Consider the following 25,407-nt stretch of genomic DNA (forward strand, 5'->3'; position numbering starts at 1 on the left):
AATCTCATTTTTTTTTATTTTAATACAAAGATTAATTAATTGTCTTTGTCACATTAACAGACTTTTTTTTGTCACCTCCTTCGACACTTTCTTCAAACGAGTGAAACAGCGCCCCTCTGGATTGTAATGCCTATTCAACGTCAGTGGGCCTGTGTGGTGACTGAGGGTATTACAGGCCTACAGTCAAAACAATCTGGTGAAGTCTATCCAGGTGAAACTGATTAAACACTAATTATCAAACAGCTGGAAGTCAGTGAATGGACAGAGACTCTGGAAAGTAGGTTTGTTTGTATGACTGTCCACACAGAAAGTGAATTTATTAGTTAGCAACATCATTTAAATGAAACAAGCTCGCTTGTAGAGTTGTTAAATATTCCCGTTTTGACAAGTCAGCTAACAAAGATGGAGGGAGGAGAGGACAACATGTCAGGATGTGGAGCCTCCATGAAGAAGAGTTAGCTTTTGTCAAAAGTGATGAAGGTGAAATGTCTCTCTGTGCATTTCTTTACTGTACCAGGTCTGTCTGGTCACTGAGGCTGGTTTGTTATTGCTGCTCCCCACAAAGGGACAGAGCCTACAGGGCTATAAAGTGAATGTTTAGTCACTGTTGATTATCTGCGATTTGTGAGCCTGTGCAGAAGGTCTGCTGTTTGCTTGTGATGATTTATTTATCCTTGTTTTGCTTTTCAAGCTGTGCTGTACACTCAGGATGAGCTTTAATGACTAACTACTGAAGGCCTTGTAGGGTGTTGTTTTTCATATGTCATGCACATACGAGTGTACAATGGTATGTATTTGAAACGTGCATTGATAACTTTTAAACTTCTCTGTCTGTGGATTTGGTTTAGTTTATTATTTATTCCTTTGTTGGTAAAAAGGCAAATGTTCAGACTGTACACTTTGTTTCTGTCTGGCTTGTCTTCTGAATCCAGACATCCCAAGTCTCCCGGAAGTTCCGGGAGTCTCCCTGATATTAACAGTGGCTCCCTGATGCCCGCGAGCTAGGTAAAACATCCCGGATTTTGGATTACGCGAGAGAGATTAAAAAAAACGCGAGTGCGAGCATAAAGAAAAGATAGTACCTTGCGCATCATGCTCTGATTACTTTCAGTTACATTGCGCAGGCATAGGCGAGAGGAGGGGAGGGGGGTGAGCGCGTGAGACTGAGATACAATGAGCTACATGAAGCACCCGTGCATGCATTCAAGCGAAAACTCTGTTCAGCGTGTTCTCGTGTTCAGGGCGACTGGTTGCGAGAGAGAGCGCGCCGATTGGTTTGGTCAGCAAAATACACCAATAAGCTTTCTCCCCCGTCTCCCGGAAATGACTTTTTGGAACTTGGGATGTCTGTGAATCTGCTACATGAAATAAGCACTTAAGTTCAAGGGTCTATTTAGCTGGCCCCTCATAATATGACAGGCACTTGTCTAGTCTCTGTGCTAGAAATACCTCACTTCTACTTACTTTTTTGAATATGTCCTGAATCTGTCCTTCTACAGCTTATCCTTTGGACCAAAATAAAAACGTGACATTACAGTTCACTTAATATAAATCAAATGAATGCAGGTCAGAAAAACAGAAATAAAAGACTCAAAAGCCAAATTCATTAATATTGCGCTTCATTAAGTTTCTCCTTTCAGTGTCTAGTGTTTGGGGTTACCACTAAGGTCCAGATGACAACTCGAAATAGGCCCCACTTTTAATCATATTAGGGAGGTTTGCACTTGAGTGTCAAGAGTGCTCTGCTGTCAGCACATATTGATCTGACAGAAATTCCTCATTCCTTAGTTGTACGCTGAGTAGTTTTTTGAATGAGGGGCAGTCTCCCAGAATTTTAGGTTTTATTGTGATCTGAAAGTGGTCCTATAAGGACATGGACATGTTCTGTTTCCAGATTCAAACGAAAAAAAAAAAGCCATACAGTAAGAAGGGAAACTAAGCGGTTGGTTGCTGTTCTGTATTCACAGCTTTAGTCTGGCTGTAGAGAGAGATTTCTCCAGATAGTGGAGTGGAGTGCAGTCCTCACTTCAAAGACTGGACATATGAGTTTCATGATGCTTCTTTGATCAGACTGACCTGAAAGGGGTTAAGCCAAACTGCTGTATGAGTGTGGTTCTGGAGCTGGTGTGAGAGTAAATGTATTTCTGTGGGTCTGATTTGCTTCTCTATCTTTGAAATGGTGTCCAACAGCATGAAATTCACCTGGGAAAGGGTTGTGATTAGGGTAGGTAAGGAGAAGGCTTTGAAAGAAAATTGCACTTTGAGGTCTTATCCACAGCAGGGCTCCTTCTCTCTTCCATATCCACATGTACTTATCCTCGCTGTATTAGACTTTTCTGCACTGAGAGGCCACTGACACAAGGTTTTAAAAAATGTTTTGCTTTTTAAGCTTTACATATTGATGATATGCCCTTGATTTTTACTTAAAGTGCTTTGTTTCCTTATAAAGAGGCATTTTGCTTAATACAATGTAGGTACAAACATATATTGGTGAGTGTTCTGACTGAAAACAGCCCTGAGTTTAAATAATACAAGGACCTGTGTTGGTGGGATGTATTGTTTGAGGAATTGGTGGGACAATGAAATAAAATCCAGGAAGTCCAGTTGAGTAATAGATTTATGAATCTGAAGGATAATCAGACACCAAAGTACCAAAACTGTACAACTGTTCATAATATAACACAGAATTCATGTTACTAAGTAAACTCCCAGTAATGTGTACTAGTATTTGACTGGCAAACACAACACCATGGCAGATGTAGTTAAGGTTAAACTTTGTTGCAAGGTGACATGCATGTTTTCATTGGTGTGTTCCGCATCAGCACTGTGCTGCAGTCTTTATTTGTCAATGGTAATATTGCTGCTATTTGAGTGAAAATGAGACCTTCGGTCTTGAGTTCATTGGATTTACTAAGGTCTCAAAACCAGCAGTTAGAGACTGGATCCTCTCCGGAAAAACACCATCATCTGTGCTTCAGATTCCTGAAATGACTCATCTTTGTGTTCTGTTGTAAGGTGTCTGATGTAGACACTGTAGACTGAAGTTCACATCCCATCTACCCATAGTCAGCACTGGTTTCTTTTTTTCTAACCCTAATATGGCTTGTTCTTCTAACAGTTAATTGTATAATTTTAGAAGGCAGACACCATTTTATCTTTTGGTGTAAGGACACGTTAATCAGGAATTCGGAAAAGAACACACACTTCAGACCTTCTGACGTCTGACGTGACCGTTCAAGGTCAGATATCACCACTCAGTGTCGAGCTGTGTCTGGTCTGTTTAATTCTACAGATAAGTCAAATATAAATATCTGCTATCCAGTACCATCCCCTCCTTCCTCTGCGCAGTTAAAATGACAAAAGACATACATCATTTTTACTGTGTTTAATCTGAACTTGTTAGTGTTTAAGTTAATTAACATTTCTACATGACTCTTATGACGTCTTTATTTTTAAGATAAGGTTTATTGTGCTGAAGTAAACATGTGATCTTGTATGTAAGAAACAAGCTGAAAAAATATGTATTCCAACAAATCCTTGATATTCCAGTCTCACTTTACACAACTCAAAGTGTTGAAACTGTCTGTTGTTGCATGCTCCAAATGATTTTAATTAAGTTGGTCTGGTTGCATTGAATGATTAATTTGAATGACAAAGTGAAATAAATCAAGCTAGGTGTGTGTGTTATTGTCGGGTAGATGAAATTGTAAAAAAGTGATTCACACGAATAATCCAGACATTTTCTCTCATGCAGGTTTCTCATTCATTTATATTCTGAAACTGCAAATTACCAATCAACATGCAAACTATTTTATTTATGAGGCTGAGACAAAGTGAAAGGACAATCTAACTGACCAATGAGAAGATTTGCCATACACACTTAATGCCAACATGTTTAACAAGTCATATGTTTCTTAATGGCAACCAGCAACTCCATTTTCCATCAGCCTATTCTTCCAGGAGGAGAGGGGGTCCGTTAGTATGAGGTTAGGCGAAGAAAGTGCTCATGTGTTCATTATACCCAGTAATAATGGACAAGAGACCCCCAGCCTCCCAGACATGCAATATACTGTTTTAGCTGTGACCCCACTGCTGTTAAAGAGCTTTCAGCCCTCCTCCCTAAAGACTGAGAGTGTTTCTGTGTGACTGAACTCTGTTGTGGGCTCCCGTCAGCTGTTTCTAAATGCTAATCAGCATGCCTGTTATTCAGGGCCAGACCATCTGTGGAGCACCACCAATCGCAGCATAATTATTCTTGCCTTTACTACTACTTTGCTGAGGCGGTGAACACAAAAGAAATAAAAAAAAAAGCTTCAGTCCATTAGCATGCAAGTCAGAGGAAGACTGCGTGAGAGCTTTTACCCTCTCTCCTTTTTCTCTTAGTTTTTGTACTATGATAATCAAAATTATGTTTCAACATAAACCCAAACTTTTTATTCTGCAAATAGGACTGTTGGACCACATATACGCCGTCTTTCCTCTGGTAATGGGCACTATCTTCACTGAGAGTGTACACTGATTATCCATCGCTGGATGAACTCTGAGTAACCCTGAGTGACAGCAAACACGAGGATCAGTAGATAAGACGGGCAATAATTAGACCTGACAGTGACTGAGCTGACTGACAGACATAATCTGAATCTATGATCAGTGAACGTATGTGATAAACGATGTCCATGTGTTATGTAAAACCCAAATAAAAAAAATTAATGTTAAAGTTGCACATACACACATGTAATAGTTTATTGTGAGAGTTGTAGTTTATTGAAAACTGACAGTTTAGTTCATTTAGTCTCTTTATTGCCCTACATGGAAGGTTATTTTAAAAACTATAAAACACAGTAAACTAATCAACAAACAAAACAATATGCTCAGTATAAATTATAGTGAAATGTTTAACAATTATAACATGAGAAAGGGTGCGGGGTCTTGTGGGGAAATTGCTGAAGTCAAAGGTCAATGGTGAGGTCAGGAAGGAAGAAAGTGTTCAGGAGCCTCTGATGTCTCATGCTGTAATATTTGACGCTTGGCCAAAGAGAATTAGAGACACTTTCAAAGTTCATCAGAAGTGCCTGAGTCGGTCTCACATTTTGCCCAACTCATCCTAGTGGATAGACTTTAAACTCCAAGAAAACACCACAAATACTATACGCCCAGAATTTGTCAAAAAATGTTTTTACTCATGCAGGTATTATTGTCAGCATATTCTAGTCTGGAGACACAGATGTCTGTTTACACAGATTGTAACGTCAACAGCAAGCTATCTATTATGTTGAGGAAGGCAGCAATAGGTCTCTTCAACCCTGGCCACCACAGTGTTGAGATAGGCACCTACTGTTCTCAATCCAAGCCAAACAACTAATACTGCTGAGGACCTCAAGGCCCACACATGACCTTGTGTAACCTAAGGATAGAAAATTCCATAACACGGGGTAGATAAGAGACTGCTTAGCTGTGTGACTGTCAGAGGCAGTGGTGTGGTATATTTGAATTTAATGTAAAGGTTATATTTCACCAAGAAACAAGGATGACCTGGATTGGCTAAAATAGACAAAGAAAGGTTGCCGCTCACCAGTGATTTTTAGTCACCATAGCCACAATGTTGCTCCATAATGATCTTTGTTTGATTCCAGTATCAGGATTCATGTATCTGTTGTCAGATCAGTATCTGACAGTGTAGGCTGTAAAGATAAAGATCTTTTTTGTTACATGTGAGTGAAAAATAGACTTTAAACACTTTCCAAACATGTGGAATGACATGAGGTTTTTTTTAGCACAAAGGTTTACTACACTGCTACTATAAATATATAATCATTATTTTAAAAAAAAAGGATTGATCACCTGAATGCAATTCAGCCACACCTACACCTTTACTGCTATGAAAAAGGTCCATTCCAGGTATCGCAGGGCTTTTTGGTCTTTTAGTGTTTGTTTTAGCATATTTGGTACTATATATTATGTTTATGTTGCATTCTCATTGTCAGACAGATTTTTCAAATCGTGTACATTTCTGCTTCTGCCACAGTTTTTGAATACTTGTATTTAACAGATGCAACAAAACTTGCCACATCCTTGTAGTTTTTATCCTATTTCAGTCTCCTCTGTACACAGCATGTGTGTCTTGAAGAAAAGAAATGGTGTGACCCACAAAAGTACTGCAACACAATCCATTCCCATTGTATGTGAAACTGAACTTTCCCATTAGGTGATAAGGAGAGGGGGGGTACAGCAATTGTTCTGGAGAAAAGATCTTGATTTTTTGCCTAGAGCAGAATCCATTCACTTTTATGGGCAGGAAGATAATTCAGTGAATTTCAGAAACACCCAGACGTCTTCATGCGTTTTTCTGTAACTGGATACATCAAGCACGCCCATGAAATCCTCTGTGATGCACGATAAGAGACTGTCTGTGTGTTGTTGGAAGAGATAACCGAGCCAACATGCAGAGCTGTAATATATTTACAGCTCTCTTTTCTTCTCTTATGGGTGTGGCACATTTTGCCATCAGACAAACTGAAGCTGTTGAACACTTGTAAGATGTAATGTGGTGTATCACTACACTAAACCCTGAAACACTTTAATTAAAAGTTAACAGTGTCACCAAGAGACACCGGGCAAGGAGCCATGGAGAGCCAACTGAGACAAGCTTGGCCAAGAGGGAGTGTAACGGGAGCTCCTACAACAATACCCACCAAACAGACTTCTCTGTCTTTTTAGGTTCCTTTTTGTTAAAGCTGCTTTCCATGATAGCTGAATGGCTCTAGTGGTGGCAGTATTGACGGTCAGTCAGTGGGCCGGTCCAGCAATTTGGTCCAGACTAAAATACCTTGAATTGCTGGATTTCCAAGAATTATTGTAAAGAACATTCATGGCCCCTTCAGAAAACAATTTGACTTTGCTCGTCTGACTTTTTCTTTAGCACCACCAACAGTTTGACATTTTAGATTCAGAATAAAATATCAGTTCAGTGCCATGACATTTATTCTCCTGAATTGTAGTTTTTCGGCATCCCATCGGAGTCTTCTTCTAGCACTGACCTCAGGTCACGTTTTAAATTTCCAATATATATGACATTCCCATCAGCATCAGCTGTATTTTGCATTTAGTGCAAATTTGCAAATGACTAAACTGTGATGTTGAAGATCGTCAACATTATACCAGATGAACATCATCATGTTAACATTGTGATTTTTACCAAGTTAACATTGACCTCAAATTGCTGCTGTGTGCAGCCTCACAGAGCCACTAGCATGCCAACTGAAAATGTACATGCTAATGAACGTCACTGCAGAGGCATGCCAAGGTTGAGTTTCTTACATAAAAATGTCAGTGTCTGCTAGAGAGTGGATATGGAGTATTAAACATAAAAAATGTTCTGTCTGCTTTTTCTATTTGTCGTCTTGGGTGAAAACATTTTGATTACAGTACCTTTTTATTAATGTTGATGATATAAAAAGGTTTGAGAAAACAGCACAGTTTTGAGTATAATGTGCTGTTTTGCAAAAAGGAACACATTTTTCTCAGTTGTTTCACCCATTGTCAAAACATGGTCTCTTGTTTCTGACAAAGCATCTGAACAATGGGGAAGACCTAGATGTCTAGACATGTTTTGACCTGCAAATTACTAAAGAAATGCCCCAATGGACACCTTTGGATTATGTCGTATGTTAATTTACAATGCAATCCAGTGGTATGTTTTCTACTGTGAATGTGAAAATCTCTGTTTTTAATCAGCTATAACTCACATGTATTCAAGTCAGCATCAGACACTGTTCCCTCTGTAAAACCATGTTTATACCTTTCAAGCATTTGATTCTGAAAGCATAGATTTGGAGTAAAGTCATTTTAGCACATTGATATCCACTCAGTCCAGGAAAACACAAACTGCAAAATGTACTGAAGTTTGATTAATGCCAATAATCTGATGACAGCTGTCGTCTTTATGACAGAAGTTTGACCTCAGAAATCTTTACTGAAAGGAATTGTGAAACAGTCAAACAAATTCAATGATAGTAATTTCAATTCAGCAAAAGTCGATTCCATAATCTCTTTAAACATTTATCGGCATATGAATGCATAATCTGTAGGCAAGGGACCAAGATTTTGGCACCAGAAGTGTTCTGGTTTCTGTCTGTGGTCCAAGTGGTAATGCCCACGCATGTTTGATCAGGCTTTGGTTTCAACAGTCAACAGTGTGTGTAGAGAGCAAAAGAGGACAGAATTGGCCGAAATGCAATCTTGGAACCCATCAGCTATTGTTTTTTGCATTTTAATGCAATATCTGTTTATACAGAAAAGCAGAAATGTTCTTTTCTTGTCATAATTGTGTTTAAGAGTGCTAAAAGGACTGCAGAGGAACTCTTGGCCTGGATATCCAGAGGCTAAATCGTTAGTTAAAAATCAAATGGTAAATAGGGCTGTTTAATTATACTGAAATTGACTATAATCATGAAAATTAATTATTGATTTATATTCTGTCAATAATACATATAATGTGTAAATAACCCAGTACCTCTTAAATATTTCTGTTTCTTAAAACAGTATGTGGCCGTAGTGCTCATGGTTGCCAGTTACAGTTGAGTTACTGAAAAAGAGACAAAACGCACTTATATGAATTACTTTATTAATCCCCAAGGGGAAATTAATTTGTCTGTCAGCTCATCTGCCAATTGTAGAAGAATTAAAAAGTTAAAAGATCTTTTATATCTCTCCGCCCTGCAACGAGGAGAGAGAGAGAAGAGCTGTCCACCACTGTTACTTCTTTGGTCCATCAAGATGTAATGTAGTTGATGATCCGTGTTGTTCAGGATGGCATCCACCATACTCATTGTGTCTCTCTCTACCACTTCCTCCAGAGAGTCCATCCTTACTCCAATCACAGAGCCAGCCTTCTTAACAAGCTTATCCAGCCTCCAGCCGCCTGCTTTTTTCCCAAACTTCCTCCCCAGCAGACTGTAGCATAAAATAAAACGCTTGCCACAATAGACTGATAAAACATCTGCAGCATCTTACTACAGATGTTTAGAGATCTGAGCTTCTTTAGGAAAAAGAGCCGGCTCTGCCCCTGTGTTAAGGGACCAGTCCAGCTTGTTATCAAGGTGTACACTTAGATATTTATAGATTGTCACCACCTTGATGTCCACTCCACAAGTGTTCACAGGCTGAAGAGGGGGCTTGGACCTACGGAAATCCATGACCATTTCCTTTGTCTTTGAGGTGTTCAGTATGAGACAGTTTTTGTGACTTCAGTCACTGAAGGATTTTATCAAATCCCTATATTTGGATTCTTGTCCATTTCTTATACAAGCTACAATAGCAGTGTCATTCGAGTATTTCTGGATGTGGCAGGACTCAGTTATATTTAAAGTGTACTGTATACAATGTGAACAGGAATGGAGTCAGGGCAGTCCTTCGTTGAGCCCCCATGCTGCTCATTAATATCCCAGGAAAACAGTTCCCCAACCTGACAAACTGTGGTCTTTCTGTCAGGTAATCTGTGATCCATGAGACAAAGGAAGAATCCACACCCATATCAATGAGCTTGTTTTTTCATTTTTTTTTCATGTCTGCTCCAAAGAGACTGTGGGATGAATCATGATGATGAGTGATTTCACAAAGGTGAATTATACCAAAAGCAGCTGATCCCTTTTTGTGGGGGTTTTTAGCATAAGATTGTCCTACACTTTGTTACTCCACTAGTTGTGACTGAGCTCCTCTGAAGATGGTTATTGGAGGGTAATGAGCCTGTTGGTGACAGTTCTGGGCTACGTCTGGTCCTACAGGAGGTGACAGGCCTTGAGATGCTCGGAAAGAGGTTGTACAGTATCCCACAGGCTAGGTCCTGGGGTCAGAACCCAGCCTTACAGGATTAACACACCTGCCACAGGCACAATGAGGTCTAATGAGTGCACACTGGTGGCCCCAGTCTGCTAGCAGCAGGCCAAGGACTCTCTGAGTGGCTAACACCTAAACGCTGGTATTGAAGTCCTGGCTCTTGAGTCAATACCTTCATTAGTGACTTCATGGCAGCTCACTCTCTGAGGCCGAACAAAGGCTCGCAGGAACACAAAGTGACACATTCCAGGGATTAGAGAGCTGGCAGGTTGTGCCATTAAAAGAAGTCCATTTCTTTTCTTGACATGCAAGGAATTTACTTTGACAACGGGAAAAATAATAACTTTCAGTGTAATTAATTTGACAAGATGATTTTTTCTTCCACTCAATAGTTTGATGTAGTTTGAAGTAGCGTTTGACACAGTGTATGTGTTTGTTTTCTTGCTATCCTGTGGACTTTCTCTACTACACTTTGATTTGTCAGGGTGGTGTCTGAGGTTATTTCTGGTTTCTAGTATAGTCATATCATATATATATATAGTCATGTGACTTATAAATCACCACAAATTCTAGGTGCACAAAACAGTTACCACGATTAAGACAATTATTTAAAGGACCAGTGTGTAGGATATAGCAGCATCTGTAGGTATATGTATAGTTGCTTATTTCTACCACATCACCTCACCTTTTCTAACCGAAGGAAAGACTACAGTGGCCATGAAATGTGTTTTATAAAGGTCTTGTTAAGAGCCAGTGTTTGGTTTGTCCATTCTGGGCTCCTGTAGAAACATGGCTGTTCAACATGGTGGACTGGACCTGCGACACGTGTTGTGTGTATATATCAGAGAAATCAGGTATGTTATGCATATGGAAGTGACAGATGGGCTAAATTCGTCCATCCAACAAATTCTTGGCCCTCCAGTGAAAGCCTTTATAGTTTATATAGAAAGAACTGTACTGTAGTAACTAAGTGTTTGTAAATCCTAATAAACTTTGTAACAACAACCAAAATCTGTGATTTGTAGTTTAATCAGTATGGTGTAGAACATTATTACATTAGAGTGTGGATAACAAATTACAATTTAACTGTTGTGGTGCAACACAAAGAATAGAGCAGTCACAAGCTAATGGAATAAAAGTACATCGGCTCTTGAATGCAACCCTGAAAAGGTCTATGACTGTTTTATTCTTAAAAGAAATAAAATACATATATAAAATAAAACATTCCAATAAACCCTTACAGCAGCATCTCCACTGCACCCATAAAACTATATTGAACAATGCGGGAAAAGACTGTCCTACGATTGAATCTAGTTCATTTCTATTTAGTATTTCGGTATTTTAACCACAAGGACACCAGGAAGTTCTTCATGTAACAGAACTTTTACTGCTATAACATAATTGTTGTTTTCAATCTTTTTCTTCTTTCTTGCATAGAAACACAGCTTTCTACAGATTAATGCTGCCCAGTAACCAACATACTATTCTTTCTTTTAATTTGGCCTGCTGCTGAGAAAAACACATTTGAGGTTTTTACAAAATGTGCAAAAATCAGAGTATAATTGACGTATCAGCATTTATGTAAACACACCATCTGCTGACACGTGAAAGTCTATTCTTCATAGATATTCTTCAGGATGTCATTTCCTCATTTAGACAGAGCTGATGCATAGAAGGAGTCTCACAGCTGTTTGTGGAGTTGACTAAGGTGACATAATGATTTAGTGGCTGTGTAGAGACCTCTGTGGTACCACCACATGAAACCTGCTGCTCTGTCCATGAGGAGCCAGAGTTGGGGTGTCCTGCTGCTTAAAGTGTGCTTCCTTTCTCGACTGCCACTCCCCTACTGTTCACCCTCATGACCCCCACTCCCCCCAGCAGAGAGAGTCAGATGGCAGTAAAGCTTCAGTAGCTTTAACCTCTGATAACATGACCCATGAACTCTGTGATGACCCCAGAACAAAGACTGTGACATCTTCTTTGTTGAAGTCTGGCATGTTTTTGTTAGTGTGCACAGAAATGTGAGTTGTGCATGTTTATGTACATGTCAGGAGGTTGTAACAAGAGACAGAACCTTGTATATACTTGTGTAATAATGGCGACAAAGAGACTATCAGACAGAGAGCAATGTTCAGACTTATGACTGACATTCCTCAAAACCTTTTTTGTCTCTTTAATCAGGCCAGCACAGCAAAAAGCTTTAGAGGACACTTCAGATTCCTGAATTTCCTCTCAAGTGGCTCCGGAGTTCTGGGGACACTCCACATAATCAAAGCTTGACATTTTTGCAACCCCATTCAGCGATGTGGGAACACTACACACAAACTTCACCTGTGAAACAAAAGACAAAGAATGTGCTCATGTTTTCCTCTGAGAATACTGTACGTAGTATTATAGCTGTGCTTGTTGCATGAGTCATTTTTTTTCCCTATCAGGTCAGGCTAATTTATGTTCCTCTTTGTAACAAAGTGATAAATGAATAGAGAGCCACATGAGAGTGTCGAGCACGGGAGAGTGCAGCTGTGTGTGTCAAGAGGCAGGAAGGCTGCCATTCATAGGGCGTGTAATACAGTACTTCCCCTTGTTTGACAATGATGCTGTCCTAAATTCAAAGGACAAAGACACTTAAAGTGGCTTGTGTGTGTGTGTGTGTGTGTGTGTGTGTGTGTGTGTGTGTGTGTGTCTAGGTGTGTATGTGTGTGTGTGTACTCGCTTGTTCTTCTATCTTTGTGAGGACCAGTCTTGACAGTGAGGACATTTTAGTCTGTCCTCACTACTTCAAGCTGAAGAGTTTTCTTGTTTTTAGATTTAATGTTAAAAAGTTGCATGTGGTTGCATTGCTAAAAAAATAAAACATTGTGTGGTAGTACTGCATATAGATGGGCACTTAAACAAAAGTAATATTCGACCATTCTTTGAAGATCATCCCCCTCATGCTGGTAGTAGTCTCTCAGACATACATCCACACTTTGTGTTAGTGCTGTGACAGGGCTGGAGAACCTGAGCCAAAATGTACTTGGGAGTGTGCTGGTTTTGTGAAATTAAACTAAATTGGCTTGATTCAGAGCTGTTACATGTTACTAGAGTAGCATATTGGGCCAGACTGCTCCATTTTAATGAAGGATGGAAGAAAGACATTGTGGTGGCGTTCATAAACAGGTCTTCTGCAGCAGTGAACACAATACACAACCATCTAACTCTTGATTAGGCTGCAACTGGAGCATCTCACAGCAGCCCTCATGCCACACATGATTTACCAGTGTCTGGTAGTGATGAACTACAAAGGAAAATGTTTTTTATACAAGATTATAGTTGCATAACCCATAATTATTTTTTTCTTTAACATTTGTAAATCACAACCCGTCCCTAGTGCTGCATCAAACTCCACTCAGTGGAGAGTATGCCACTCTGTATTCTGGTTGCGCACAGAAAAGGAATTCAAAAGTTTTGTCCAGTACAAGGTTAAACTTTCCCCCTAATGACTAATAAATAGTTGGCATGTCTGTATTTAAGTGTTTTAGTTTGTTAAAATCTCATGTTGGAGTCTATATGAGCTACCTCATAAACATAAAACCTGTGTTTTCTGTTTCTGTCATCAAACTTAGTAACGTCATCCAATACACAATAAAACAGTTTGCTGGTTGCAGCCAAATGTTTTAATTGCTTGTTGTTTACAAGCTGCTGACAGGATGGAGAGATGTCAGGTTTCTGTAGGTCACATCTGCTGCTGTGGCAGTGGATTAACACAGCGGGATGTCTGCTCTGTGAGTTGTGGATAATATCTGTCGTTTTTCAACAAACCAAACGATGCACAACAAAATGTCAACACAAGCATTAATGTTTGCCTCCTGACATTTGTGAGTGTAAATGCAGGTTGTGAAAGCAGGAAGCACATGAGAGAGACATGTTTTAGGCCAGCGTTACATTTGGCATCATGTTAAATATTAAACGTCTTTACATATTTTGCCTTTGGCTATGAATATGCATTTTAAGGTTTGCGTTGCACAAATATTCTCAGCTCATGTTGCTGACAAAACACAAAAATCCATTAAGAGTTCTAGGGTCATATTTCGTTCTCAGATGTGCATCTTTGTTTAAACTTTGCAACTTGTGTATTTTTTTATTGTGCTAATTATTTCAAACAGAAATGTGAAACGCACGTCTGGATTATTGCACATCACAGTGATTACAAGAAGTGGCCTACCAGTAGTCTCTGAGGAGTACCAGAGTGAAAATATCATTATGATAATAAACAATGCTAAACCCATAACACTGCGTAACACAGTATATTGGGGGGTTGTACCCCAAATGATCCTCTAATATTCACACATATCAGAGTTATGTAACATTTTCTGGGCTGGTGTGTCACTCAGGTCACTGTATATGCTGAGAAAAGACTTTTAGTCATCGTGTGGTTTTGAATAATTCAATACACCTATTAAGTAGGTATACAGCTCCCAGGACGGAGGTAGTAATGTATACGTTTGTGTTGTCTTGTGTATCACTGTGTATTCAGGTATAAAACAAAACATGGGCGTGTTTATCAAGGGAGGAAACTCGAGACTGTTCTAATGCTGTATTTGATGTTTTTTATTCTCTAGTGCTGAAACGTTTGACAGTAAATGAATTCAGCACTGAGCAGCAGTATCATATTTTCTGTCTTCAGTCCAGATGGAAGGTGTTATTCAGTGACTGCAGAGAATGCCGGTTGTCACGTACTGGACCGCACTGTATATAAACAGAGCGTTTCTGTTTATGTGGAAGACCTTGGACGATGTCTCAGGGCTACAAATCAAACTCTAAACGTTGTCATCTGCAGACCACAGTGATAGTATGAGTGCGGTTCAGCCAATTCTATAACGGCAGCATTATGAAAGAAATCGACCACGTTTCATGACACAAAACTGAAATCACATTAAACTTGTGGCAGCATATGTGTCCGACTACTTTATTTGTAATTGTTTAGAATTAACCAACTTTATTTGGCACACAGTAAGACTAAAGTATGTTTAGGCTAAATGTCATATCATAATCATATCATAATGTCATATCATACAGCATGAAAGAATGCATGCATTAGACTGTAAAGGATATGTTTGCAGCAATAATTAGAGAAGTATAGCCAGGGTGATATTAAAAGGGAGGCACGGATATGTCTTTAGCATGGATTAATCCCATCATCTCATTACCAGTAACATTCTGAAATACCTGATCTGTGCATCCTGAGTTATCACTGTCCTCAGAGGGTCATGATATTCACTGGGCCATAGTCTCATTTCCATAATGATAACTGAAGATTCTTCAAAGGGCTTCAGTTAAATACCAATATATGAGGCCTGGTTTACTGACATGGACAGCAGTGTCTTGAGATTTATTTTTTGGCTGTTAAACAGAATCATTAATGTCCACAGAAGAGAGATTGATTGAGCAAACTAACAAAGATCAACTGAACTTCAAATATACCACAAATATGTGACAGAGTTTACTGGGTGTCAGGATCAGAGGGAGTGAAGAGTGAAGGGGAAGAGAGAAGAAAATCTTCTTCTTGATCTCACAGAATTACAGTCTGTCACAATGTCATCAGATGGAACGTAATCTCACAGTAAAATGACGGTGAAGGAATAAAGCGGTCTGACCAAAACCTTCAAACACATAATTGCTAAGTTGACATGAAAATTGTCTTTGCAGGAGTTTTTCCTGACACTTTGTGCATTTGAAAAGTTTGTTTTCCCCTCGAAGCTGTCGCTTTCTGTCTTTCACCAATCTAAGCCAGCATTTACTGTATTCTATTTCATTTAGGGGAAGTTAAGGATGAAACCTCTTTTAACAGATAAAATGTGGACGCTCTGTGTTGCTGTCCCAAAACTATTATTGACTCATGAGAAATATGTTTCTTGTCTAACAGAAGTCATTCTGCTTCAACATGCATAATCATGTGGGGAATAAAATGTCACATCTAATCATTTCTGAGAAAAAAAAAGGTCATTTTCAGTTTTCCAGTCCAGGACCTCCTATCTGGGCTTTGTGCCTCTGTTTTGACTTCACATATTATTATGACTTTATGATTCACAGCAATGAGGTTTTTCTTTATCGCTCGGTGTCTGGGTCACAGTGAAAGCTGTGCTGTTTTTCACAGAGTAATCCAAAGACCTTTGACTTTGTGTTTTGGCTGCTGTCTGTCTCTGAGGTGTGTCTTAGCATGGCAGAGGTTGTGGAAATGATCTGTTTATCCCACAGAGTGAAGCTGCCATATTTCATACTCTCATTTCATGTCATCTCTTGCATGCTGCAGGGTTTCAAACATGGCTCAAGAGTTTTGTTAGATATGTTTCTGGGTCATTGCAAAAAGAACAAAGGAACAAATGGACTTGGAAAAAACATTTATTTTGTGTCAAAATAACAACTTTATTGGTGAGAAAAGTAGCTCGAAAACCAGTTCAAGAAGGATGTTATAAAAAAATATAGGATGCCATACAAAGACAAGTCCACTTTAAGTTCACTGCCGTCCATGTGGTGTATTTGCCTTTTCTTCAGAGTAATGAGAATCCCTGAGAGTGTACAAGTTCTTTATCATAAGTGACCTTTACTGGTAAAATCCTAAACCAGTGACTCCCACACTGGCTGGCTGTCTGAGTCCTGACTGTGCAGAGAACTCAGGCCGGTGTCTGAGTCGTCGTCGTTCACACTGTGAACTTTGGACAGACCCCTGGCCTGCTCCACCCACTCGCTCTTCCTCTCCAAAGTGCTCATCATCCCCGTCTTGTCGTCCGCCCCGTGGCTACATCTTTCCTCACTGGCTGTCCCTTCCTCTATGTCCAAACTGTTCACTTTCTCCAGCAAATCCCTCATCTCCTTCTCCCTGGCCCCGCAAATCTCCTGGGTCAGCTCTAAATCGCTCCTAATAGCTTCTAAATCCGTGTTGAGGCGCAGACCGATGTATAAACTCGCATCTAACTGTGTCCTGATCCTCTCAGCTTCCAAAAGCAGCTCGTTTTCCGATGATGCGTCTGCCTCCGTGCTAGGGAGGGCTGGTGCGCCCTCGCCGGTGCTGCTCCGCAGCTCCTCTTTCCTCCGCTGCATCCAGCGGTGGTTCAGCTCCTCCTGCACCTGCGTGGTGATGGTGTCTATAAGGGCTTCCTGCTCCCACAGCTCCTCATGTAGTCTAACCACGTCCTCACACTGCCGGACATACTCCTCAAACTTGGCGAGATTCTCAGGTGTACACAGTTTGTCTCCCTCTCGGCCGGAGGCTGCAGCAGCATCCTCTAAATACGTGTCCTGCACATAATTAATCCCGTGTCTTTTGATTCTGTCAAAGTGCACCTCTGCCTCGCACCTCTCGATCTCTGCGTCCAGCTCCGAGATCCTCTGGATCTGCTGGCGGATCGTGTGATCCTGAGAAATAACAAGATGAGCCAAAGTCTCCATCTTCTCCGCAGAGGACGCGTCTCTGTGCGCCGCCCGCGCTCTCTTTTTATTATTGATCTTCTCCAACTTTCTGAAAGCTTTCCTGACGATCCGACGCTGTTTCTCAGGGGAGAAGCCACCCACGGGAGCCCGCGCGGCCCCCTTGGTGACACAGGGGCTGTGTTTGCTGAGCACCACACGCGCCTCTGCGCTCCGCGCGCCGTGGTTCGCCAAAGACGCCTCGCATCTCACCAACACAAACTTCACGTTGCCCTGCTCCTCTCCCCACGCGACCCACAGCCGCAGAATCTTGGTTTTGTTCGGTAAAATCCTCTCGAAACCTCTCCATTTCTCCACGACGCAGTAAGACTGTGAGCACCCTGAGAGCGAAGCTGTGGAGGGGCCGTGCTGCGAGTTTTGGTCTTCCACGAGTACTCTGATAACATCTGCGCAGGTTGTGCGCTTTGACAAGCCGGAGACGAGCTTCTCCTCTCGGCAGACCCACACTGAAATCTTAGTTTCGTCCGACTCCATCACGAATGACCGATAAAATGCACTTTTTATGAGAAGTGTCATTACAAGTCTTAGAAGAGATTTAAATCCGCATGTCTGGAGAAAAGCGCAGCTGCGTCTGCGTGCATGCGCGCTGCGTCCCAGACACGTCTGAGAAGTTTGCAGGAGGTTTGGTGCTCCATGTGTCCCTCTGTGCACTTTTCATGAGGCCAAGTCAAGGAAACTCTACTGCGCCCCGACGAGACTGCTGTGATCACATGACTGCAAGGAGCAAGTGTCAGTGAAGATGACTTCATATCAGCACCACAATAAAATCCAGCAAATAAAGTACAGTGGCTAAAATACCCAAAATACAATAAAATAATAAAAAAAAAACATAAAATGGAAGTTGTTGTTGTTGTTATTACTATTATTATTATTATTATTATTATTATTATTATTAATTATTATTATTAATTATTATTATTTTTAGGTCTTCCTCTTTCTCCAGACTTTTTGTTTCCCTTGTCTCTGTACAATCATGAAGTGAAGTCATACAGCTTCAGAAAAGAAAGCTCAAAAGAACACCTCGAACCACTCTTTCTGTTGACTTAATATGCAGTCACGTAATCTCAAAAAAAAAAAAAAAAAAACCTCAAAGGGTTAACAAACATTTTTTAAGATTTAAGCACAAATCATGCAGCTCTTTCATTTCTTTTTAGGATCAGATTTTGTACTTGAATTTTGAATCTGTAAACTGTAAAATATCAACAGTGAACTAACATTTCAAATAAAGAAGTACCCGTTATATAAATTCAGACAGAGGAAAAGGGGAGACACAAGTAGAGACATAAAAGTTTATGGTGAGGATGTGTCTAGAGTTGAAAACATTGTGCTAAAGGAGAATGGCTGAGATTACTTGAATGTTATAATATAATGATATAAGGGTCAGCTCAGACTGCTGCTGTGTTGACTGCTCTGTCCTTGATACTTAAAGGCAAGTGATGTCTTTTTAAAATGCAGTGTGAACAAATGTGAGCTGTTTGTTTATTATGTTTTTTTCCTTCTCATTGACTGCTTTCAGATTTCAGCCTTGGTGAGTCTTGAACTTGTGAGCTTTGATAGCAAAGAGAGCAAACCGCTCACTTCTGTCTCTGAGAAACGTCAGACAAACTTTACTTACATTTGTTGAGTTGTAAGTGCTGCTGCATGTGTCCCTGCAAATAAATCCAATCAAAAGACATTATAACTGATTACTTCAGTCAACATTTGTGGTATAAGAGGTGTGCCAGGATTTGCACATGCCACCTGTGGTGCTACAAAATTTAATCTGCCTTGTTCTTAAGGCTTTGGTGGATTAGACTTTGGTCAGGTACTTCTAGTCAATCTTTGCTTTAACCACATTACTCTTCAGTCATTTCATGCTGAGCACACACCATCAACGTGCACAAACCTCTTAATATTCAAATAATCAGTAAAATTGAATATTTTCTTCATATTATCTTCCTCCAGGTCCACATACACAGGGACACTACACATGTAAAATTTATATTCTGGATCTATTACAAGGATAAATGACAAAACTTTAAGTTAGTCAGGCTGAGTTATGGCCAATGAATTGTCATGTTATTGTAGCACCACCTACAGGTGAAATGCCATCAGACTGTCAGAGTTGAGCACATGCATGTGCACATAATATATATGGCTCTACAGAATCCAAGATCTCTAATTTTGATGGTGCCCTTCACAGTTTAGGAGGATTATTCAAAGTATGAAATGGTTAAAAAAAATGACCACATGGTGGTGTGATGTACTACTGTTTTTTTTTTTTCTTTTTGTTCTGAAACTACATTTATTTATTTGATTTATTTCAGATGTCCCGCAGGCAGACTTTAGGTTTTAACCCTTTCACATGTTGAATTTATACCAGCCTCTTGTTGGATGCAACAATCACAATTTTCAGTCTAAAAGTTGTGAACGCTCATCTGGATAGAGCATTACTGCATCCAAAACTACAGAAATCAGCGGTGGACAACAACAGAGTTATTAATGTTCAGTTCATCAGTTTGTAAACAGAACAGGGAAACGGGTTAATATTTCTGTTTTACGTGGATGTACTTTCATTACACATTAATAAGGTTTACAGGTGCTTTCATATATAGATTTAACTAAGGAAGTCATAATGCTTTTAATTAAACAATGTCTCCCTCTGGTGATGGTTTCGGTTACTACAGTACAATATGTATTTTCCCTATAGGGGCAGGTGAAATAAAGCAAATGACAACAGGCTCCATCAACTGTTGGTCTAAGGTTTTTGCACTTACAGTTAAATGGATGGTGCGTCAGTCTGTAAAACAGATAATCATGTCTGTAATGCTGCTTTCTGAGTCAATATGTTTGCTAAGTCAATGTTAATAAAAGTGATGACAGAGGAGGCAATATTTTCAGATTTATTTAACTTCAATATTGCATACATACAAAGTATCTAGAAAGCTACAAAATATCTACTATTAAGAAGGCATCATAATGTTACGGAGCAAGGACAAGACCATATGCAGAACACAGAAACATCGCAGAGCTTCTTTTCTCTCCTTTGCTCCAACACTTTTTACTGTCATGGATACGAAAAGATATCACACATCTGTACCAAGAAAAGCTAAGATATAATTTTGTACAAAGCACCTTTTTACAAAAACAAGTCTGCACATAAAACCCAAAGGTGTGTATGATAACTATACGTGAGCTATGTGAAAAATCACTTTAAAGCCACCATCTGAAAATGGTCATAAAACACAAAGGTACCAGTACCTACTCTTCGACAGAATTACAAATAACAAGAGCTAAACTGCTGATATGTTTGTAGCATGATTCCTCAATGTAGCTGATTTCTTCTTTTTACATTACTTTTTTTTTTTACATTTTTATTAACGTGTCCATTTTCCCTCTAAATGGTCCACCAGACATTCGTGCCATCGAAAGGCATCAGTCCTGCTGTTTTAGTGTTGAAATGACATGTCAAAATGTACCAGCAGTGCAGCAGCAACATCATTACCATCTTATTGGGCTTGCAATATACAGACAATGTCATCACAAAACCGAGTACAACTGTATACAAGTACAATAAGAAAACAGGAACATCTCACTAAGTAATCAATAAATGTGAACAGATACACAGGGTAAACATAAGAAAAAAGCCTATTAAAGGTCCACAGTGTCCACAGGACTGTGGCAAAATACTGAATGATTGAACTTTATCTGCATCCACCAGAGACATTGTCTGCAATTATTTAGAGCTTCTTCGGTTAAAATACTTGATGATGATTATAATGTTTTGTAAGAAACAGTAAATGTTTGAGTAGCTATGGTCCTTACGGTGAAAAATATTAACCTCGACGGCCTCGTCCACAATAGCAGTTGTGAAAAATGAGTTTCTCGAAGACGTTTCAGTTTTAACCACATTAAAACAATTTGTACTGTTAGAATTACTATTAAATAAATTTTCACCTTCTTGTTGTGAAAGATAATAAATGATAAAAGCTTGTGTCGGCCCCTGCCTCGTCGACATCACAGCTGTGTCTGCATCATCAACGGTAACATTGTGAAAGTGTAATGTTTTCTGTGGTTTTTCACATCGTGTGAGTGTGCGGTCGCAACAGAGAGGAAACCATGATGTCTCCAAAAAAAAAACAAAAACAAAACAAAACACTTGAACCTGCAAGTGTGCACGAAGCAGACGGCTGCAGTGTTTCTATGAGTTGACATCCTGCATGCAGTCGGCGGCTGTACGTTATCAGCAGGTCTTTCAGTCTTTGACCTCACGCAAAGAAATAGGTTTTCTTCAAATACATCATTTGTGAAATCAATTTACAATGTAAATAAAAATCAATATATCATTTATTTTACCAGTAACCAGCTTCCCCCTGCTGTCATTCCAACCCTTTTAAAAAGGCAATGTGGTGATTGGTTTCACTTCTCTCATTTTTGGTCTAGTAATATTTAATTTTTGATTTCTTTTTGATCTTTTTGAAGCTGGAAATTTTAAAACCAAAGGCACTTCCTTGCTACCAGGACAAAAAAGATTGACTGTATCTCTGTATTTTTGGTCTTTTACAACAGGAAAGGCAGTCAGTCTGTGTTTATAGTACACTCACTAAAAGGCTGATGTTTTAGGAACATATTACAGCGTTAGAGAAAAATATGACCTGTATTATAGCTGTTACTGTTATTATAACCTAATTTAACATAACTGTACTGCTGCTTGACGATGACAAAAAACTGAATTTCTAGGAGTGTACCAATTATACATGATTTCTCAGATGTGACGATGTACTAAGTAATATACCAGTGAGTTATTTTTTTTCCCTGTTTTCATCCACAAAACTGATTTTCGACCTAAAACAAAGGGTAATGTTAGAGTATATCCTAAGGCACTGTACATCTACACTTTGGCAGATAATATTGTGAAATCCTTACACAATGCAAACATATAAAGAGTCTTCCTGCGTAGAGATCACAGTTTTAGTGGCATCTTTTGGAGTTCACACAGCTATAACATGTTTAAGGCTGGGGATTGGTTTAGGCCACAGAAACATGTGAACATAGTGTGAAGGCAGCAACACTCTGGCTTGGAGTTATTACACCGCGATCCCAGAGGGGGAACGATATTCTGAGAGTCTTTCACGGGGGCAAAGCCACAGCATGTTGAACAAGGCCTGCTGTCTCAAGTGATTTATAGTGTTGGGATTATTTAAAATGTTGATCTAACGGGGGGGAAAAAAGAAGTAAGCGTCACTAAGGCAAGTTCAGGAAGGGGAACAAAGTGCTTTTGGACCAGATGAACGTCCAAGTCATTTTGTCTAAAACCTAATTCTCCTCCTGTCAGTTGTCAGAAATGACTGGTTTGCAGCAGAGAAATGCTTAGCAGGTGGTGAGACTTACTACATTTATGGAGCAGATGCAGTCTGTCTGTAGTATTTTCACAGCGCATTCATTCTTGTAGTGTCTGACACTCAGAGTGCTTCAACAGGGATAAATCTACGACTGAAAGCTGAGTTGTTTTTAAAGAAATAACAGTAATTTTGCAAATATTCATGATCGCTTACTACCAGCTACTGTCTTTGTAGTGTTGTTAGTTTGGTTTCTTTGGAAAATCTATTGGCTGTGGGTGCATGTCTGTATATCCACAGTATTTATGCTCACAAAATGATGAACTACAGACATACAAAACACACTCGAACGCATTACACAGACCACATTAGGCTGCTGATAGAAAAGGCCAGCATCCTTTTTTTTCTTAGTCTACATAACAAAGCAGAAAGAGACAGCACATATATTTACCAAATGAATCTAGTCAATTCTTTAAGAACGGCCACATTTATACCCAACGGAGACCAACTGAACATATTTTAAACAAGAATTCCCATATTTAAACATAAAACAACTGTACCGCAATTCACAGCTGCAGTCAAATAACAAACACTTTATATTAAAAACAAATTTATGACAACTGACTTCACCCGATACCATGACCAAAAAGCATTGTAGGTGTGACTTTCAGGTAGAGGCACTGCCACTTGTCTTGAGGTTGGTAAGTCTATGAAAAGAAGGGAGGGGGACAGGGAGTACAGAGCCTCTCATTCCTTTACCAGTCTGTAGATATGATGCTGGGCGCCGTGTTCACTGTTTGAAACTTCAAACACACACGCCATACATAGCAGCGTCTCCTGGGTGTCCCTGTTCGTCACCACCTACAGCAGGAGAAATGGACATAGTCATTTTCTAGTAGAGAGGTACGATCCTTGGTGTAATCTTTCAAAGTGTAAAACGACAAAAACAAGAATAGAATAAAAAAGAACAAGGTCCCGTTTCTCAATAATCAAAACATCTTACAAGTTAACGGCAATATAGAGAATACTGATTACACTGAAGTAATTCATTTAACAGTCTAGAAGGACAACGCATAAATGTGTTGAAGGACAGGTGTTAGAAATGTTTTTATGTGGAATCCTTCAGTACGAAAATGTATCTGATGTGCCACTCAGTATTGAGTGGAAATAAATTTGACTTGGGCTTACTCTGAAGCTGATATTAAACCTCAAGTCAAGCAGTGATTTTCTTTATTCAGTTAATGAAAATGCAAGTCATCATTTCTGTATTAGCGCTTTATCATTTTTAATATGAAAAGTGAACAAAACAAAATCCGTAAACACAAAATATGAACATGTTATTAGGCAGAAGGTAGAGGTCCTTTATGGCATTAGATGGGCCTTTTTGACGTGGCTAAAATATGTTTGTTTTCTGCTGACCCTGCCCACAGGAGGACATAACTCTGCTCCTGTCTGCCTTTACAAACTGGGGGTGCACTGTCTACTATAGGTAATACTCTGACTATAGTACCACTTCAAAACATTCAAACTATCCCTTTTAAGATTCTTTTGGGTCCTGGCTGCTTTTTTGCATCAAGACCCCCTACATAGGAGTCTCTGTCTTTTTATTTTTTCTCTCTGTAGCTGTGAGTGACCCTTTAAGACCCCATGTGACGGCTAATAACAGGGGTTCCTGCCCCCTCTTATCCTCCCCATTCCCCTGCAGATAATGAGGCTCCTCACACTGTGTTTCATCTTCTGTGGAATGACAGCAATGTAAGACCAGCGAGAGGAACTCATCTCAAGGCCGAGTCAACCCTACACCCCTTTTTTATGTATGTATGAGCCACCAACACACCCTGACAGCAAAGAGAAGAAGATTGAGAGTCCTGGAGAGGGATCACGCCCACTCAGGTCAGAAAGGTGATTACCAATAAGATAGTGAAGTTTTCCAGCACACTGTTCATCATATATTTCTCTGGCAGATGTTTTAGCTTATGGATGAAGTTGATCATGTATTCACACATGGGTGATCGGCTTATCCGGTAGACAAAGCGTCCGTTCTCAAACCGTGCATATTCAGTCTGAGGAAAAAGAGAGACATAATTGAAGTAATATGAGATGAAAGGCAACACACAACAGTAACTTGTTCTGATTCACAGCACGGAGAGACCTGAGCTCATACCTCAACTTTCTCCACCACCTGCTTGCCAAAGGAGCAGACCTTTGTTGAACATGTGATGGTCATGTTCTCTGAGCTCTCATACTGACTTGTGACTCCGTAGAAAGATCCAGTATCATCTTGAATGTTGCAGTTCAAGTCAGCCTGGGAGCCCGAGGAAAAAAAAAAAGAGCATTCAGTGGAGAAAGTACAGGAATACACAATATGCACAGCCATGAAAAGAGGTAAATATAGTGCAAAACCTGAATAAACCAGAAACCAGAATAATTCTGTTTCAGTGTAGACTATTGGCAGATAGACCAAACAATTAATTACACCTGGAAAATATTTTAAAGGCCCAGTCACATAATTTATCTGTAACATACCCGGTGAAACTTAGAACATAATAATCTGTGGACAATGTATATTAACCCCAAAACAATAAAATCAGATCAGTTCACAATTAAACATCCTTGATTATAGAACTCTTTATTTATTTAGAACATGGTTGCAACACATAAGTAAGACATTTGACAGTTGAATAAGCCTGTCAGTGCTCTCTGGTGGACAAACTAAGTCATGGAAACCCTTCTTTTTAAATCATCTCTAACCTCGTTTGGGATTTTTTTTGTGCAGCTATTTCTTGGC

General features: G+C 39.6%; 2 protein-coding genes and 1 long non-coding RNA gene across 12 annotated transcripts in view; 1 reads left to right on the forward strand and 2 right to left on the reverse strand.

Moving 5' to 3' along the window:
* Positions 1-259: 259 nt before the first annotated feature.
* Positions 260-24,875, forward strand: LOC113746320 (uncharacterized). Of its 2 annotated transcripts, none has more exons than XR_003462740.1 (4): positions 260-471; positions 24,050-24,108; positions 24,325-24,521; positions 24,761-24,875. It is a non-coding gene; the product is annotated as an uncharacterized LOC113746320 (long non-coding RNA). The 2 variants fall into 2 exon arrangements; XR_003462741.1 differs by having other exon boundaries at positions 24,325-24,512; positions 24,761-24,874.
* rassf10b (Ras association domain family member 10b) lies at positions 16,210-18,069 on the reverse strand. Its single transcript, XM_010744800.3, has one exon. It carries the CDS (start codon positions 17,815-17,817, stop codon positions 16,432-16,434), a length of 1,386 nt encoding a protein of 461 aa, XP_010743102.3. The 5' UTR covers positions 17,818-18,069; the 3' UTR covers positions 16,210-16,431.
* The window catches only part of tead1b (TEA domain family member 1b), a 46,221-nt gene continuing 41,451 nt past the window's right edge, over positions 20,638-25,407 (reverse strand). For all 9 annotated transcript variants that reach the window (XM_019277525.2, XM_027281395.1, XM_027281394.1 and 6 more), the window contains 3 exons: positions 24,784-24,924; positions 24,530-24,682; positions 20,638-23,480 (listed from right to left, as the gene is read on the reverse strand). In XM_019277525.2, coding sequence (XP_019133070.1) covers positions 23,367-23,480; positions 24,530-24,682; positions 24,784-24,924 — 408 coding nt within the window. In that variant the 3' untranslated portion in view covers positions 20,638-23,366. The remainder of the gene's footprint in view (positions 23,481-24,529; positions 24,683-24,783; positions 24,925-25,407) is intronic.

This window comes from Larimichthys crocea, chromosome VIII (assembly GCF_000972845.2).
Source record: "Larimichthys crocea isolate SSNF chromosome VIII, L_crocea_2.0, whole genome shotgun sequence".
Taxonomy (NCBI): domain Eukaryota; kingdom Metazoa; phylum Chordata; class Actinopteri; family Sciaenidae; genus Larimichthys; species Larimichthys crocea.

Bases quoted from the DNA above. Each gene is read 5' to 3' on its own strand.
- rassf10b (XM_010744800.3), bottom strand. From the start codon at position 17,817: ATGACACTTCTCATAAAAAGTGCATTTTATCGGTCATTCGTGATGGAG.